At 47.5% G+C, this 16359-nt stretch overlaps 1 protein-coding gene across 4 annotated transcripts in view; it reads left to right on the top strand.

The window, feature by feature from the left end:
* The window catches only part of LOC115531103 (protein sidekick-2), a 286697-nt gene that overhangs the window by 190243 nt on the left and 80095 nt on the right, over positions 1 to 16359 (top strand). For all 4 annotated transcript variants that reach the window (XM_030340152.1, XM_030340150.1, XM_030340151.1 and 1 more), the window contains exons 3-4: positions 7000 to 7106; positions 10766 to 10913. In XM_030340152.1, the coding sequence (XP_030196012.1) occupies positions 7000 to 7106; positions 10766 to 10913 (255 nt within the window). The remainder of the gene's footprint in view (positions 1 to 6999; positions 7107 to 10765; positions 10914 to 16359) is intronic.

Raw genomic sequence — 16359 nt, 5'->3', positions numbered from 1 at the left:
GGTGATGGGAGAGAGACATTGGGACAGAGTTAGAGAGAGAGAGAGGGAGAGAGGGAGTCCTCTGCACGAGGGGGGGACAATATGCACGATTTCCTGTCTACGTTGAGCATGAGATTGCTGCTTCAAACTGTTCCCCCTACATCCATGTAGCCTTAGTGTTGGCGTCTAGATGACAGGATGTGTTTGAAAGCACAATTCAAAGCAAACCATTTTGCATATTGTACCTTTAAGGCACTATATATATCATGTCTTAAAGGTACAACATATTGAACATGTGGTTTAGGGCAGGGCTGTATGATGTGTGTATGTGTGGGTGTTGGCAGGGCAAGATAAAACAAGAACGGTTTGTATTAGTTCTGTGTGTTTCTGTGTGCGTGCATGCATGGGTTTGTTTTGAGCCTCAGAAGCGTATTGAAAGGGTTTTTAACACCTGTGGTTTAGGGTGTGAGTGTGCTAGGAAGAGCTTCAGCACATAACTGCTGGAATGTTAATTTATTTGAGGAATAAGAGTGGGAGAGACAATCACAACGCAGAGAATAGGCTTTCATCAAGCCAGGTCAGATATGCACAGGATCAACATGAATTCAAAAACACTCACACACACAAACACACACACACACACACACACACACAAAAATTAACACAATGTCTTCTACAATATATTCCGTGAAAATCCGACATAATCATTTCAAGGCCTTTATCTCTAAATTAAAAGACAACTTAATTAACAAAAGGGAGATCATATCAATCCTTTAATCCTTACTGACACACACACAAGGCATGCACACTTGCACACACAACCACACTGGCCTGATTGGTGTATCTCCGCCGTCGTTGTTTGTCATTGTTGAGATTAATTGAAAGATGAAGCCTGGGAGGTTGTCAGCGGCGATTTGACCGTGTAATCCAAGCCAAGAGTGACGACCAAACAAAGTAACGAGTGCTGATTAAATTGTGGGAGTTCTGTTTCCCAAGCTCCTGCCCCTATACAGGACGGTGCAAAGCATGTATCGCTGCCTGCATCTCATTAAAATAATGTCAAATACCAAATTATTAAACACATTATTTCTTAGCTCCTGTCCACTCAGAACCCGCAGCGCCATGTGTATCTTTATCGATTAACGTCGGGCGTTCGGGTTTGGAGTTTGCGTTATTAAAGCCATGCTTTGGCTGCAAATTGGAAAAAGCTAAAACTTGCTATTTTAGATTTATTTTGGTCTATTTATGTCATAATGGTGTGTCATTTCGTCTGTCCTCGTGTATCCATACCTGCGTGTTTTAGTCAGTTTCTGTGAGTGCATGAAACCCACGGCGTCATTTACATTTAGAGTAGGCGTTTATGTTCGGTAATTGAGAACACGGCTTCGGAAAAAGCCACCGCTCTTTCCCCGCAAATCGTATCAATGCATATCACAGCCCATCACGGCTATCAATGAGTATCACTGTGTATCACAGCCTATCACATCGTATCAAAGCCTATCACAGCCTATCACATCATATCACAGCCTATCACTGAGTAAAACATCCTATCCCTGCGTATCACTGCGTGTCACATTTAGCCGTCGTGTTCGTTGTGCCTGGAGAACACACAAACAAACGTGTGTCCCTTCAAGTGCCCTATTAATATTGTCATTCATATGATAATATATCTTATAATAATTAATATATGAATGAGTGTTATCTTAATTAACACTTTGTGTCAATGTCTCAATGAGAGAGAGAGTCTCAATGCAGCAAAATGCCTCAATGGCTTTAACGCCCAGATTCTGAATATGTACGATATAACGGGAGTCATTGCTCATTGATCCTTCCCTTTCCCCAACAGCCCCATCCAATGAAATGGGAGCCATGGACATTGAATAACAAAATAACATTCGAATTCAATCAGGAAGAGTATTATCAACTGCCGGCTAATATAATCTTGCGGTGCGGACAGTAACAGTGTATCAATGACACGGTTGTTAACAATGATCCCATTATTATCTGTGGGTCGGGGCTGCGAGCCACCGTGCTGAAGGGCACATCCTTCCCTTGTATCCATCCACCGCTGTTTGTGGACAATAACAACTACCAACCTCGGCTGGTTGGATTGAATTAACGATCGGGTCGTTGGGTTTCAAATGACATTCCCTTGTACGAAAGAGAAATAGAAATCCACGGTACCTGTTTTCACATTCGCGTACTCTACTTTTTTTTAAGATTCAAGATGCAGTCCATTTCTCCATCGAGAGAGATGCATACACTCAGAAGAGCCCGGACCTCAGATACGTGAGGCGGGACACGAAAGGCCCGTTTTCAGACCGATGCAGGAAGAAGCTCACGTTGGATCGAGCCCTAAACTGTGCACTTATGCTCCAACATGGCCACCAGTGGCAGGTCAGCAGACATCAATGGGAGCAGTGCTCCACCACCGTATGACCCAAATGGAGTCACCACCTGCACCAAGCAGACATCTTACTTACTGACATCCTCACCACTACTCACCTTCACATTCTCTCCCCTAGCCCTATTATCCTCTGCCCGAGGACACAGCACTTCTCTCGCTCTCGCACTTTGCCTCTCTTACTTGCCCTGTGCACTCTGTCTCTCTCTCGCTATCTCTCTCTCTCTTGTTCTCTCTCTCTCTCTCTCTCTCACTATCTCATTCTCTCTCTTCCTCTCTCTTGATCTCGCGCTATCTCTTGCTCTCTCTCTCTCTCTCTTTCTCTCTCTCTCTCTCTCCCTCTCTCCTCCCCCTGGCGAGAGTAGGAGAGGAGTGAATCACCAAAACTGCAGGGAAAAAGCTTGGTAAAAGGGTAGAGGAGGGAATGGAGAAAAAAAATGACAACGGATGAAAAACAGGAAGGAAATAGCAAGAGAGATGATGCAGTGTGCTGTTTTGATGTCTGTATGAATGCTATTGTGTGTCTGTGTGTGTGTATGTGTATGAGTGTCTAGGCAGGTGCCTTCTGTTCTTTTTATTTATATTTATGTGTGAGTTGTGAGGTTGCACGTATACTCCGTACATACGTGGGATCCTATGATATGCATGCATATCATAGGATTTAACAAGTAATTTATATGAGTGCATGACGAATATTGTAAAAAAATGAATCCTTGAGAGATTCCAATCTTAGCCTATGATTCAGTTTAACCATGAACAAATGTAAAAGCCTTTTTTTATTACATGTCCATCATTATTGTACTTAGAAGGTGTTTAATGATACTTTTCTTCAACCGGTTCGTTGTTGCATATACGCTTGTCTGCTGATACCTGGCCCCATGCAATGAGTTCATATTTCTTGGCAGTATATCGAATGCTGTCAGTCTCTTCGTCTGGGCTGCTTTGTCATAACAGCGTACATCTTTTGTGGCTCTGTGCTCTGTACTGTATCAACAGCCATATATATGGATTTCTTCAGACGTCCATCTCCGCACCGTCTTCCCTCACAACTGTTTATGTCCATTTTTGTTTATGTATCTTCCTCCCACCCATCACCTTTGATTACCTCTTCCTCATCTCACTGTATCTCATTTTCTCTCTTATCACTCTATCCCTCTCTTATCTTTCTCTCTACCTCTTCCTCTCTCCCTCCTTATTTCCAGTGAGTGTGTGTGAATGTGTATTTGGGATCTGTGTGTGTGTGTGTGTGTGTGTGTGTGTGTGTGTGTGTGTGTGTGTGTGTGTGTGTGTGTGTGTGTGTGTGTGTGTGTGTGTGTGTGAGGGGGGTAATTAAAAAGACCTAAAGGTCCGCCACTGTCCGCCAGGACGGCGATCAATCTCTGTCCGGCGCTCGGACTCCGCTGAGTGCTCATCCCCGTCTGGGGCCGCGGCGCAGAGGAAAGGTTAATTATATTCATTATAGCAAGAAACCGGGGGGAGGGGCCTTCTGCAACATATGTAAAGATAGACAGAGATAGTGTGTGTGTGGGAGGGGGACAGGGCGGGAGAGAGTGAGGGTGGCTGTGTTTGAGAGGGAGAGGGAGTGAGAGAGAGAGAGTGGCTGTTTCTCAAAGTGAAGGCTGCAGCCATGCTAGAACACTTCCTTGCGAGTCGCGTCCTATAGCGATGGGGCTAGAGTGCTGGCTAGAGTGCTGCCTAGCGTTTGTAGCGTTCAGAGTTTGGAACGACTTGCTAGTGTGGAAGCGCTTCCACTTCCGCTTTTTAATATTTCTCTAGTGGTAAATATTTTAATATTTCAATTGTTTAAATTGTTATTGGCGACAGTAGTTTGTATAAACACCAGCTGCTTACATATTAAAACAAATCAATCCATGCAAAATACAGCCCATCATTACGTTGCAAAAACTTTGAAAAAAATCCCATACGTAAAATTTTTTGCAATTAAATGATTGATCATAACAAGCAATACACCAAAAAATATTTCTGAAAACGTTGAAATAACTTCACTGGTGTAGAGCAACGTATCGCTTTCCATGCACATTTTTTAAATACCCCGCGCAGCATGTGAACACAAAGGATTATGGGTATTTTGGCTCGTTGAGGATCCATCGATGCATCCTTGAAAAGTCTCGGAATTCTGTACAAACAAAGGGCGCAAATTTCCGTGTTCTCAACAGTGGAACAGTGCTTGTCGGCGTTCTATAACGTAGCGTCCTTAAAAAGGCAGCCGTTGAGCTTGCTTCCTTCACATTGGGAAAAAGCTTCTGTGTGTGTGTGTTTGCGAGAGGGAGAGAGAAGATTTAGTGTGTGTCTGTGGCTGGCTGGATGGGTGTTTTTGTGGGTTTGTGTGTATGTGTGTGTGTGTGTGTGGGAGTGAGATGGGGGGGCGGGGACCTAACAAAAGATTGTGGCTCCTAATAGAGGAAGGAATCCTCACCTCTCTCTCTCTCTCTCTCTCTCTCTCTCTCTCTCTCTCTCTCTCTCTCTCTCTCTCTCTCTCTCTCTCTCTCTCTCTCTCTCTCTCTCTCTCTCTCTCTCTCTCTCTCATCTCTCTTGTTCTCTGTAAGGTCAATAGCTGCACTGTGGAAACTGACCAGTCAGCGGCCAAGTGGCCTTTCAGCAAATTAGCCCTTTCCTTTATTCGGCCACTGCATCACAACAGGTTGTAGGGAAACATCCCTAGCTGTTGCTTTCAAAACACCTGGCTGCCTATTTTGTCTCTCCCTATTGTGTCAATGATTCCCTCCCTTTGTTGTGATGTGTGTCTGGGTTGAGATGGTTGGAAATGCATTAAATGATTTAGATTAGAGATGAACGCATTGTTTTGAATGAGAATTACCCCCTTCCCCTCCTCCACTTTCAATTCTGGAGGGAGATTTACACATTCGTGTGAGGATTAAACGATTTTGAGCCTAGCCCAGACTTTTAGCTCAGGAAGAAAAATCTCACTTGCAAATTCCTCAAAAGCCTTAAGCAAGCACACACACTCATACACACAAATACACAGCAGCAACTTAATGCTGTTGACACTCAGAAATAAGTCCCCAAAGGTAAAGCTGAACAATAGTCGTTGATTGCTGATTGGACAAGTTTAGCCCCTTTTGTTCTTGTTTAGAGGGAGTAAAGAAACAAGCTTACAAGACAGGCATTAGTTTACGCAAAAGTACGTCATTAAATCATCAAGTGGACTTCAGTTCCATGAAGCTTAGCTTACATAGCAAACAAGAGTAACATTAAAACGCAGATCATACACAGATGCTCTGTCCCCCTGCTGGTTGGAAGGACACATTGCAGCCAAAGAATCAATGAGAGATAAAAGCCAAGGTCAGTCCCGGGGAGACTGCGTGGTCCGTAGGTGACACGCATTTCTTTCCATTGCATCAGGGGGGATAATTAGACACACACACACACACACACACGCACACACACACACACACACACACACACACACACACACACACACACACACACACACACACACACACACACACACAGACAGACATGCACACAAACCCGCACACACACATGTACATTTTGCACACACATGCACACGCTTGCACACACAACCACATAGACACATACGCACACGCGCACACACACAAAAACGCAAACACACACCCACACACAATGTGTATGAGGGAGGGAGTGCAAACATATTGAGTTTGGAGTGTTTAACTTGGCAGCTGAATGCAGGTGTCTGTGTGTTTGTGTGTGTGTGTGTGTGTGTGTGTGTGTGTGTGTGTGTGTGTGTGTGTGTGTGTGTGTGTGCGTGTGTGTGTGTGTGTGTGTGTGTGCTCTTTGGGGCTCAGCATGGGTCTCTCTGGAGGGAGTTGTCACTAAAGAAGCGTTACCGGTGGAATAAACAGCAGCTAATCCCCCGTGTCCTCCCTGACCTTGCTCCTCTATTAGGGAGGGGCCGTACGCAAATACATTCATGTGGGTGTTATCCTGCAGCGTCCATGTATCTGGAACAGAACTGGGTCCTTGGTCTCTCTCTCTCTCTCTCTTTCACTCTCTCCGATACTGTAAGAGTCCCAGCCGTTTGCCCACCACCTCTTGTCACCAAGAGTTGTCACCAACTCAGGCTACCAGTGTGAACTATCTGTGTGTTTTTGGAAGACCATACCAGTGCTAAAAGCCACTCGAAAGACAGTTTGTTGTAGTTAAGTAGATGGACAGTGGTACATCAGATGTTGATCCATGCTTCCATGTAGGACATCGCCTTAATGCATGTGGTGATGATGGCTGGTTTACCCTCTTGCACATTCATTACGCAAAGCACAACAGGCGGACAGGCAGACTAACTCGGCCCGAGAATCCATTCAGTCTGACTCGGGGCCAGGTGAGGCTGCCTCAACCAGCCAATATCCAAACACACTCCTGTTTTTTGTACCATTAATTATTCTCTGTATGGACGTGTTCAGTGTAGTATTGTGATCCGTACATCACTCAACACACTCTACTGCCTTACTGCTATTCTATCCTGACATGGAATTCCAATGTGTGTGCTTGTGTGTGTGTGTGTGTGTGTGTGTGTGTGTGTGTGTGTGTGTGTGTGTGTGTGTGTGTGTGTGTGTGTGTGTGTGTGTGTGTGTGTGTGTGTGTGTGTGTTGCAGGTATCTGATCCCCTCGCTGGACCACTCCCATGCTGGCTTCTACCGCTGCATCGTGAGGAACAGGGTGGGGGCGCTGCTGCAGAGGAGGACTGAGGTGCAGGTGGCCTGTAAGTAGAGACTGGAGCGTGTGTGTGTATCAGTGTTGGGGTAGTTTTTAAAAAAAAGTAATTAGTTACTTATTACTAGTTACTTCTCTAAATTGTAATGAGATTACTTTACTAGTTACTGCAGTTACTACTGTTGACTGTAGATCCATGGACAAACATCATAGCCCTATCATCACTTAGTGTTTATTGTATAAATCTATACAAAATAGCATATAAAACCATATAAAACCAAGAACAATATCCCTGATTAAACAAAGAAATGCCTCACTGTAAAATCCACAAACAACCGGATAAAGTAGGCTATGGTGAGTTGACGTCAATCAGTAGCAGCACACAAGTTTCAAAACACAGGCTTTGGGAAAAATGAGAACACAATTTAAGTGGTCAATGAAAAATATAAAAAGGTCACTTTATCCCATACAATTAAAACAGAAAGGCACTTAAGCGGCGGTAACCCATGCTGTTACTTTATGTGGTCCAAAGGCTGAATGAACCTGATCTCTTTGGCAACCTATGACATCGTAAGTGTGTCTTCCTCTCACCCTCTTGGAGGCAAGAGCAGCCTTCTCAAGTTTTTAAGTAATAGTGTCTATCCAGTGCAACGTCATTCCTAAGTAACTTTTGTTCTTGGCGGACCAAATGTGTCCCGGGAGGTCTCGAAAATTATTTGGAGCTTCGATTCCATGTTGGTATTACTCTTGTTAAGGTAATGGGAAAATGTTTTCCTGTCAGATGTTGGCTTGCGAGTCGCAGGTATTTTATCTAGTATTTTTCTAAATTTGGGCGATTCAATAGTCGACGGGGGAAGCATGTCTTCTACAATGAACCCTGCAACCAGCCTGTCTTTCTGTGTCACTTGCTTCTGCACTCCAACACTTAAACACTCCTTCGCACAAGCAGCTACGTCACTCAAATCGATCGCTATGGCAACGTGCCGAGGCAAGCAGGCGCTTGCCTCATGTGTGTGTGTGTGTGTGTGTGTGTGTGCGTGTATATCTAAGTGCATGTGTATGCAAGTCCCAGCTGCACATAACATGCATGTGCAAGGGTGTGCGTGTGTTTGTGTGTGTGTGTTTTTGTGTTTGTGTGTGTGTGTGTGTGTATGTACACGCATGTGTGCATGTGGGTGTAAGTGTAATGCATGAACGTGTGCGTGTGTGGCATTTGTGTGCATGTGGGAGAGAGAGGGAGAGAACATCGCCTTGTGTGTTTGTAAATGCATCGCATGCATTGTCTGCCCTTTGTGCACAGCATGAGTGCATGGGTGCCTTTAGTTCAAGGTCTGACCGGGAGAGAGAAGAGGCGGGGGGGGGGGGGGGGGGGGGGGGGTCGGGGAACCAGCTGCTGGAAGGGTGAGGGCGGCGGCGGGGGGGCGGAGCTCTACCTTCTTCACATTCCAGGGCGGCCACCCGCCCGTCCCGCCGACTGCCACGGCTGGCCGTGCTAATCAGGTGCTTGGCGTCGCCTTGTTGCTTCTTGACTTCACGCCGTTCCAAGACGACCGCCCGCTTATTCCCGGCTACCTTTTTATTTTTTTTGTGTGCGTGTTGTTGTTATCCTTTTTCTGTCAACAACATCTGTCGTTCCCCCGGTGAAAGCGCCGCTCTGATGTCTGGCGTCGCGCTGGTCTTTTTTGGGGATGCTAGACGCTAGATGTTGTTTTTCTTCATGCTTTGTTAATGAGCAATTACAGGCGCCCCGTCGACGTGTCTGAGAGCGATATCTCTCAGTCCCCTGCACGCAGCACCCCTCTCCCTCCGTCCACACACACACACACACACACACACACACACTAGTCACGCACTCACATGTGATCCCCTGGACTCTCCGACAGAACAATGTGATCAGTCAGCCATGACATGATGAGAGGGGAGATAAACAGATCTAGAGAAAGGAGACGGTGGGGTAGGGGAACAATAACAAATGTGTTGACAGACACACACAGTCACAGGGTGTAGACGCTAACTCCAACCGTACCCATCGCCAATCCGTTCCTCTTACTTGTATTACAACTGCATACAAATGGATTGCTGCCTGGAACACTGGCCCGAAGAGGATGTCTGCTCAGAGCATGTCGAAAACACCCCGAACACACACACACACACAAAGTCACGGCAGCACAAACACACACACACACACACTAAAAGATATGCATACACTTACACACTACCATTTAATCCTCCTCTGCATCGGCCCCCACTGAATCTATACCGTGTCTCTCATCTCTCCTGATTATTCATGATTGTTCCCCACCCGCCCACTTGTGTGACCCTCTCCTCCGATTGGATGACGTCCCCTTTCCGTCTGTTCCATCTGTCTGCGTTTCGAGTTGTCTCCCTCCACACTGCACACTCTCTTCGAGCCAACGCCGACATTCCCCAGTTGGACTCGCTCATGCGACACCGTGCTACGGGCGAACGGAGAGAACCAAGGACCACACGAACAGAGCGGAAGAGCACAGAGTTGAAATTATAAAGAGAGAGAGAGAATGAGTCGTACGCAGGAGAAATGTAGTGTTCAAGGTTTATGTATAATAACCTTGTGGCAACACAATTAAGATTCCACCAGCCACACGTCCTGAATAATGAGACAGCATGGGACGACACATTGCTGTAGTTGATGTGAGGATTGGGAGGGGGGGGGGTTGGGGTGCCTGGAGAGTCAGTGGGCAGGAGAAGCAGGAGAAACGCTCACATGGAGAAATAGTGGCAGACAGAGAGGCAGAGAGAAGATTGCAATCCAGATCCGATGCCGCCTAATGTGCGTGTTTGCACCCTCTCTAAAATAACTTCAATTAATTAATTTTTAACTGTCTGCTTTTGCAGTGTATTTCCGACGCACTCGTTATTTGAGTGTGTGTAGCCACTTTGCCGGGGATGACATCAAAAGCCTTTTCAGCCCCATCACCACATCATAACACGCCGTGCCAGCCGGGGCGCGTCAAGCCCAGATGGGAATGGAGAACTTTGAAGTGGTCTTATAGTCCAATCAATTAAAGAGCGCGCTGTCGCCGCCCCGCTGGGCTGCCACCCAAGCCCCCCCCAGGTCCCCGGTGGCTCAACCGGACCACCAGACAAGCCTCCGGGTGCGGTACGGCTCCCCTCGCACAAAAGGCTTTTCTCATTGATGAAAAGAAAGATTGAATGGAAAATATAATAATCGCGAGCAACTACGAACACACAGTGGGGGAAAGAATCTGAAGCCGACACTAATGCCGTGGATTTCTCTCCCGGCACTTTCAACAGTCTCCTCTAACGAGCCACCGTTGGAATGGAATGGATTCAGATGTGTGAGATAAGACGGAGTTGTGAGACACGTCTCCCCCTCCCCCCCCCCCCCCCCCCCCCCCCCCCCCCACACACACACACACTGCTGCTTGTCCGCTCCACTGCCTCCTCCTGACAACATGTCTTGGGTTGCGTTGTCGCGGCAACAATCCGTCGCCAACACATTCAGTCAGCCCATGGCGCAGGCACACGGGAAAAACTTTTTAAAGTCAAACCGGGGGTCTTCTCACCCCCCCCCCCCCCCCGTCCCGTCCCCCCCCTCACCCCCAGTCCCCCTTAGGTCCTTACATCCGGTTGCGTGTTCCGTTGCGTCAACGTGTCATCCTCATTCTCCTGTGTGTTTGTGTGTTTCTTCTCTCTGCGGCGGTCTAGTCATGGGGAGCTTCGAGGAGGGCGAGCGCGCCCAGTCCGTCTCCCAGGGCGAGGGGGCGGTGGTCCCGGCGCCACGCATCCGCAGCTTCCCCCAGCCGCAGGTCACATGGTACCGCGACGGCCGCAAGATTCCGCCCAGCAGCCGCATGTAAGTCAGCTCCGGCGCTCCGTGAGATTTCTGGGTTTTTGTCATTTTGTCTTTTTGTTGTTTGTCGCTGTATGTTTTACTTTAATGTCTTGGGTGGGCTGCTTTCGAGTCTTCATTTTGGGTTTTGTTTTGGCCGGGTGTCCTTGGGTGACCCTGTTCACCTTTAAATCGAAGTATGTCTTTGTTTGTTGATTCAAATGACATCACTTTGGTTTTTTGTTGTGTCTCACCAAGCGCTGTGAGTTCTGTGTGGGTTTTGTTTTTGGTGGCTGTTTGTGTTTGTCCCGTTGTCTCGTCTGCAGAGCCGTAGACGGTTCCCATATGTTGGTTGTCACTCTGTTTGCCTGATTTCTAGAATATTATTTCATATTTTGTCCTACTTTTTTGAATGGTGAAGTTGATTTGACGTGATGATGAAATAGTAGCTCCCTGCTTGTATGTGCATGGGGGAGTACAAAACAGACAAAAGCAGAACAAAATGGAGAGGTATTTCTTCTCGTGGGTGCTGCTTGTACCATGTCCGGCCGAACCGTCAGGTTGAGGGAGGTGTTGAACCCTTCCCCGTCTCTCACTGCACATTCGGTCCTCTGGGATTCTGTGGATCTTTATTTGTCAGATTTGACTATTTGTTCTCTGAACTGAGATATGTGTATTTCTCAGGTCTCAGTCTTTCACGGGGCCCTCTGACCCAATTTCTGATGAGGTGGAACCACAACACACACACATAAGCACATACACACACACACACACACATACACAGACACAATCACTCACCCACTCATACTTCCCTGTAATAAGGCTGATAATGGGAAATGAGATTCTTGTTTTTGCCTTCTCAGTTTCACCACTTAAAATAAAAGTGAGAATGGTGGGGGGGAGTTGAGTGGTTTAAATTAAGAGTTGAATTGGAATTACAGCTCCCTCTGACCCAAAGCATGCATGCTTTTCAGCTTGAAGGCTTGGGTCTGTGTTTATGTGTGGTCGTCTGCTTGTATTTCTGCCTGACCATGTTAGTGAGACATTTATCCCCAGATTCACCACCACTTTAGACACTTTTAAAAAACAACTAAAACAATGGACTTATCAGCATTTTGTTTCCTTGCGACTGATTCTAGTTCATATTTAAGGAACAGGAGAGTTTTATTGATGCCAAAGGTGAAGAGAAAAGACTGCCCCAGCTCCTGTTCAGCATGGGAATCATCTCCTTTAATCATAAAGACCTACACAATGATTAGTGGAGGAATAATTGAATAGCCACTGGACTTTGATTATCACTGTGCTCGGGTTCAAGGAGAAGAGGACCGCACCCCCTTCCCATGGCAAGCCGTCAGGGTCAAAGTGGGGAGAGTGGGGGGGTAGTAATCAAACCGTATACCCGGAACGTGCCAAGTACTGAGTAGACAGCCGGGTCAGAGAGCTGGAGTGTCAAAGGCCTCGATAAAGTCCGGCTCCCCGGGACGGTGACCTCTAGTGCGTGCTCTTGCTGACCACAAGGAGTTCACAGCAGCCACCAGACCGCTCCCTGTGAAGCGTCCAAAGCATCCAGTCGTGTGTGCGTGTGTGTATGTGTGTGTGTGTGTGTGTGTGTGCATCCATCTGCACATTTGCATATGGACACATCCATTATAGGCCCTGATTGCTGCTGTCTCATCAACTGCATTTATTCCCCGAAGCCGTGACCTTGCCCTACCGGTGAAATAGATGCCTTGCTTACCAGCTCCGCATCATCAGTAATCACGCGTTCCGCGACCTAGAATGACATGCGATGGCACCTGACTAAATGAAAACACTGGGGGGCAAAAAGGAAAAGGGAAGGGAACAAAGTAAATCAGCTGGGTTTCTCTCCACTGCGTGGTGTGAATCGTAATCTTGCTCTGCACGGAGTGAGTCTGACAGACGGGATCAGCAGTCGTCTGTGACTTGTCGACTTCTCCCTGCCGCTAACTCTGTGCTATTTGGCATTTCCAGAGAAGGAGAAAGGGGTGAGTCAGTGATATGTGCTAAATAATTCTCTTTATTGCTATTTTTGTGAGCCTGTTACAGAGACAAGCGAGACAGTTGGTAACCAGACTGTGTTGACGTTAATGACTTCTTTGATACATTTCTAAAGGGAAAATCACTAGAGTACATGCCACAACAACATCTGCACTTTAATTAAGTCTATTTTCAAACCTTTTCAGGGGTTTCTATTTTTATTTATACTGTCCTCACACCTTCTCTTGTTTGCTTTGTCTCCATTTTCAGCTCCCTATCTTGACACCTGTTAACCTCTCTCTCTCTCTCTCTCTCTCTCTCTCTCTCTCTGTCTCTCTCTCTCTCTCTCTCTCTCTCTCTCTCTCTCTCTCTCTCTCTCTGTCTCTCTCTCTCTCGTCGACCTATATAGACTGAGGGCCGAGGTGTTCAGGTGCGTCTCACCTGGCGTCATAGAGAACCAGGGGTAAACTATTTATCCAATAGCATTATGCTGGGTACCTATAGGCCTATAGCTGTCTATAGCTGCGTTGCGCCTTACATTTGCCATCGGGGGGTGAGGGTCTCAGCTGCCTGTCCCTCAAGGCAATGAAGAAAAAAAAGAATTGGCCCAAGGTGACGATGTGACGGAGGGTCTGACTGGTGACTCTCAACACCAGCGTCTCCCCATGTCTGTCTCGGCCATGTATGTTTCTCTCTCTCTCTCTCTCTCTCTCTCTCCCACTCGGCCCACCTCTCCGGAGGTGTCATAAGTATCATTTGCAGGATCTCCAGGGGTCTCTCTCTCTCTCTCTCTCTCTCTCTCTCTCTCTCTCTCTCTCTCTCTCTCTCTTTCTCTCTCTCTCTCTCTCTCTCTCTCTCTCTCTCTCTCTCTCTCTCTCTCTCTCTCAAAACCATAACACCACACATATAGACACACACACACACACCCACACACAAATGTGTGTATGTCTATGTATATCTATATATATATATATATATATATATGTATAATATACATGCAGACATACAAGCACACACACACAAACACCCACACACGCACGCACGCACGCACGCACGCACGCACGCACGCACGCACACACACACACACACACACACACACACACACACACACACACACACACACACACACACACACACACACACAGACACATGCACATATACATACCTTGGCACAGTATAGCTGGCGTAATCACCTCCAACCAATTGAACCGCCAATAAATAGTATCACATTGAAAAGTGTCATATTTTGTCTACAAGCAATACTACTATTTCTCCCCGACCAACCGCTGACCAACCGCTTCTACGGGCAGGTTGACGCAGGAAGTCACACCCCCACTCAACGTGTGTCACATCTGGTTGAAATAAGGGCCAGGTGGTGTCTTCCAACCACCTGACCCCCCCTCCAGTGAGGGCAGAATAGCCTGTCCCATCACCAAAAGCTCTGCACCACCAGCCATCACAGGCAGGAAAGCATGTCAAGAACCACGCAGCCGAATCAAAAAGGCCCTTGTAGGCGAGCCACCCTCATCCCGTGAACCTCCTGACCCCAGTGGAGGACGGCACATGGATTCTGGCACTCTACAAGAGGGGCGCCCCCCACCTCAACAAGAAGGGGGGGCCCCACCTCTGGCAAGCAGTTAGCGGCCCGTTGCCAAGGCGATGCTTCATAACGCGCTAGCTGCCTTTTCCACAGCTGCTCATCCTCTTCCTCGGATGTGGATGGAGATGAAACGCCGACACCTTCGTCCCTGAAAGAAGCGAGAAAAATACCTTTGTGTTGATATTTTCATCCCGCCCGTGTCTTTTCCTTCACATCCCCCTCTCCTGGCTTCAAGAAACCTCATCATGTCCTTGTTCCGCTGCCAGCTGGAACCAGCCTCCGTGTCCCTTTTAAACATTAGATACCAATTCATCTCGTGTTTTTGTTTCTTTCTCTCCGTCCCCCCCTCCCTCCCTCCCGAGGGACTCTCAGACAGGAGTTTCGTAACGGTGACGCCGGAGTCCTCGGATGGCTTCGACCACTGTCTCACCTCCCCCCCCCCCCCCCCCCCTCCCCCACATCCAGGCCACTCACCTCTTTGTTATGCAGCGGTGTGAGGCCGCGAGCAGGGGAGAAAAGACACTTATTTAGACCCTCGCAGTCATTACTCTTCCCCCTTATTGAGTCCAATGGCCTCTTTCCGTGAGGCTGGCTGTGATTTGTTGTGTTATTTGGAAGACTTAGTGCGGTGTATAATCAGGGTGCCCCCCAGCCCCGACCCGCCCCCTGTCCACCCAGCACCCTCTTTGGTAAACACGTTTGGCAGGAAGGAAACGATTCCTGCTTGTGCGTCCTAAGCCATGTGTCAGACCTTCCTCTCACTGCTTAACCCCTAGACACAAACTTTTAATGAGGCTTTCTTCTGGGGGAGAGAGGGGAGATAGGGGAGGGAGAATCATCATTTATGTCACGGACAGCTCCTACCTCTTCCAATTTCCCCACGGAATGCTCCGCAATCGGATCAAGTTTGCAGAAGGATGAGTCCCGATGACAGAGTGGTGTCGGGGGTATATGCTGCGACACACCTGCCGCATTACCCCCAACCACCCAAAATCAATCGGTACGAGATGTGGATCTTCTTCTGGCCTGTGGAGCCTACAGGTGTCCCTATAGAGCCCTCCAGCTTCACCCCTGAGTGGACTCTCCCTGTAGCCAGCATCAGCAAGGAAAACGGGTGACGTCTTAACACAATAGTCAATAACACACTAGTCATCAGGAGGCCTCAGCGACAACAACAGCATTGACCCCCATATGGCTGAATGAATGGGTCAGTTCGATAAAGGTGGGTGGATGGATGGATGGACAGACGGATGGATGAGCGAATGAATCAATATAGAAGGTTGTTAAAAGGTTGGTTGATGTGGAATACTGTTTACAGGGCAGGCCAAGAGAGATTTCAACGCTATTTATCTTTAATGCAATCAATGCATTTAGCGGGCGATGTGTGCTTGTGGCGACACCGAGTTCACAGGATTAACTACTGATTTATGGTTGTTTATGCGTCGAGGCATAGGACTTCAAAGTTTGCGATTTTTTTTGCCATTTCCTCAATTACAATGCTTTATTAATGACTTGATTACAGTTCTGATAAAAAAAGGCTTGCCAGTTCATCTACTCAGGCTTGCTAAAGCGCTAAAAAAAGGCCATGTTTCTTTTTCATTTATGCCGATGGTACTTCTCTGTAGAACATTCAAGCGACCACGTCGCAGCAAACAGAGGCCCAGCCCTGAGCCAGTCGCAGCAAACAGAGGCCCAGCCCTGAGCCACAAATCTTCAGTTCATGTCCCCAGCGAGGAAAGAAGTGGCTGTTTTCATTGTCCCCTCTCCTCTCTTCTGTCCCTGCCCTCCATCTTGGCTCTCTCCCCCAGGTCCGCAGAGCAGCCCGCTAAACAGCAGGCGAGCTGGTCTCTGTTTGAACTCTCTCTCTCTCTC

This window comes from Gadus morhua, chromosome 18 (genome assembly GCF_902167405.1).
Source record: "Gadus morhua chromosome 18, gadMor3.0, whole genome shotgun sequence".
Lineage (NCBI taxonomy): Eukaryota > Metazoa > Chordata > Actinopteri > Gadiformes > Gadidae > Gadus > Gadus morhua.
Note: the sequence above shows the minus strand (reverse complement) of the source record. Positions and strands in the feature narration are given on the sequence as shown.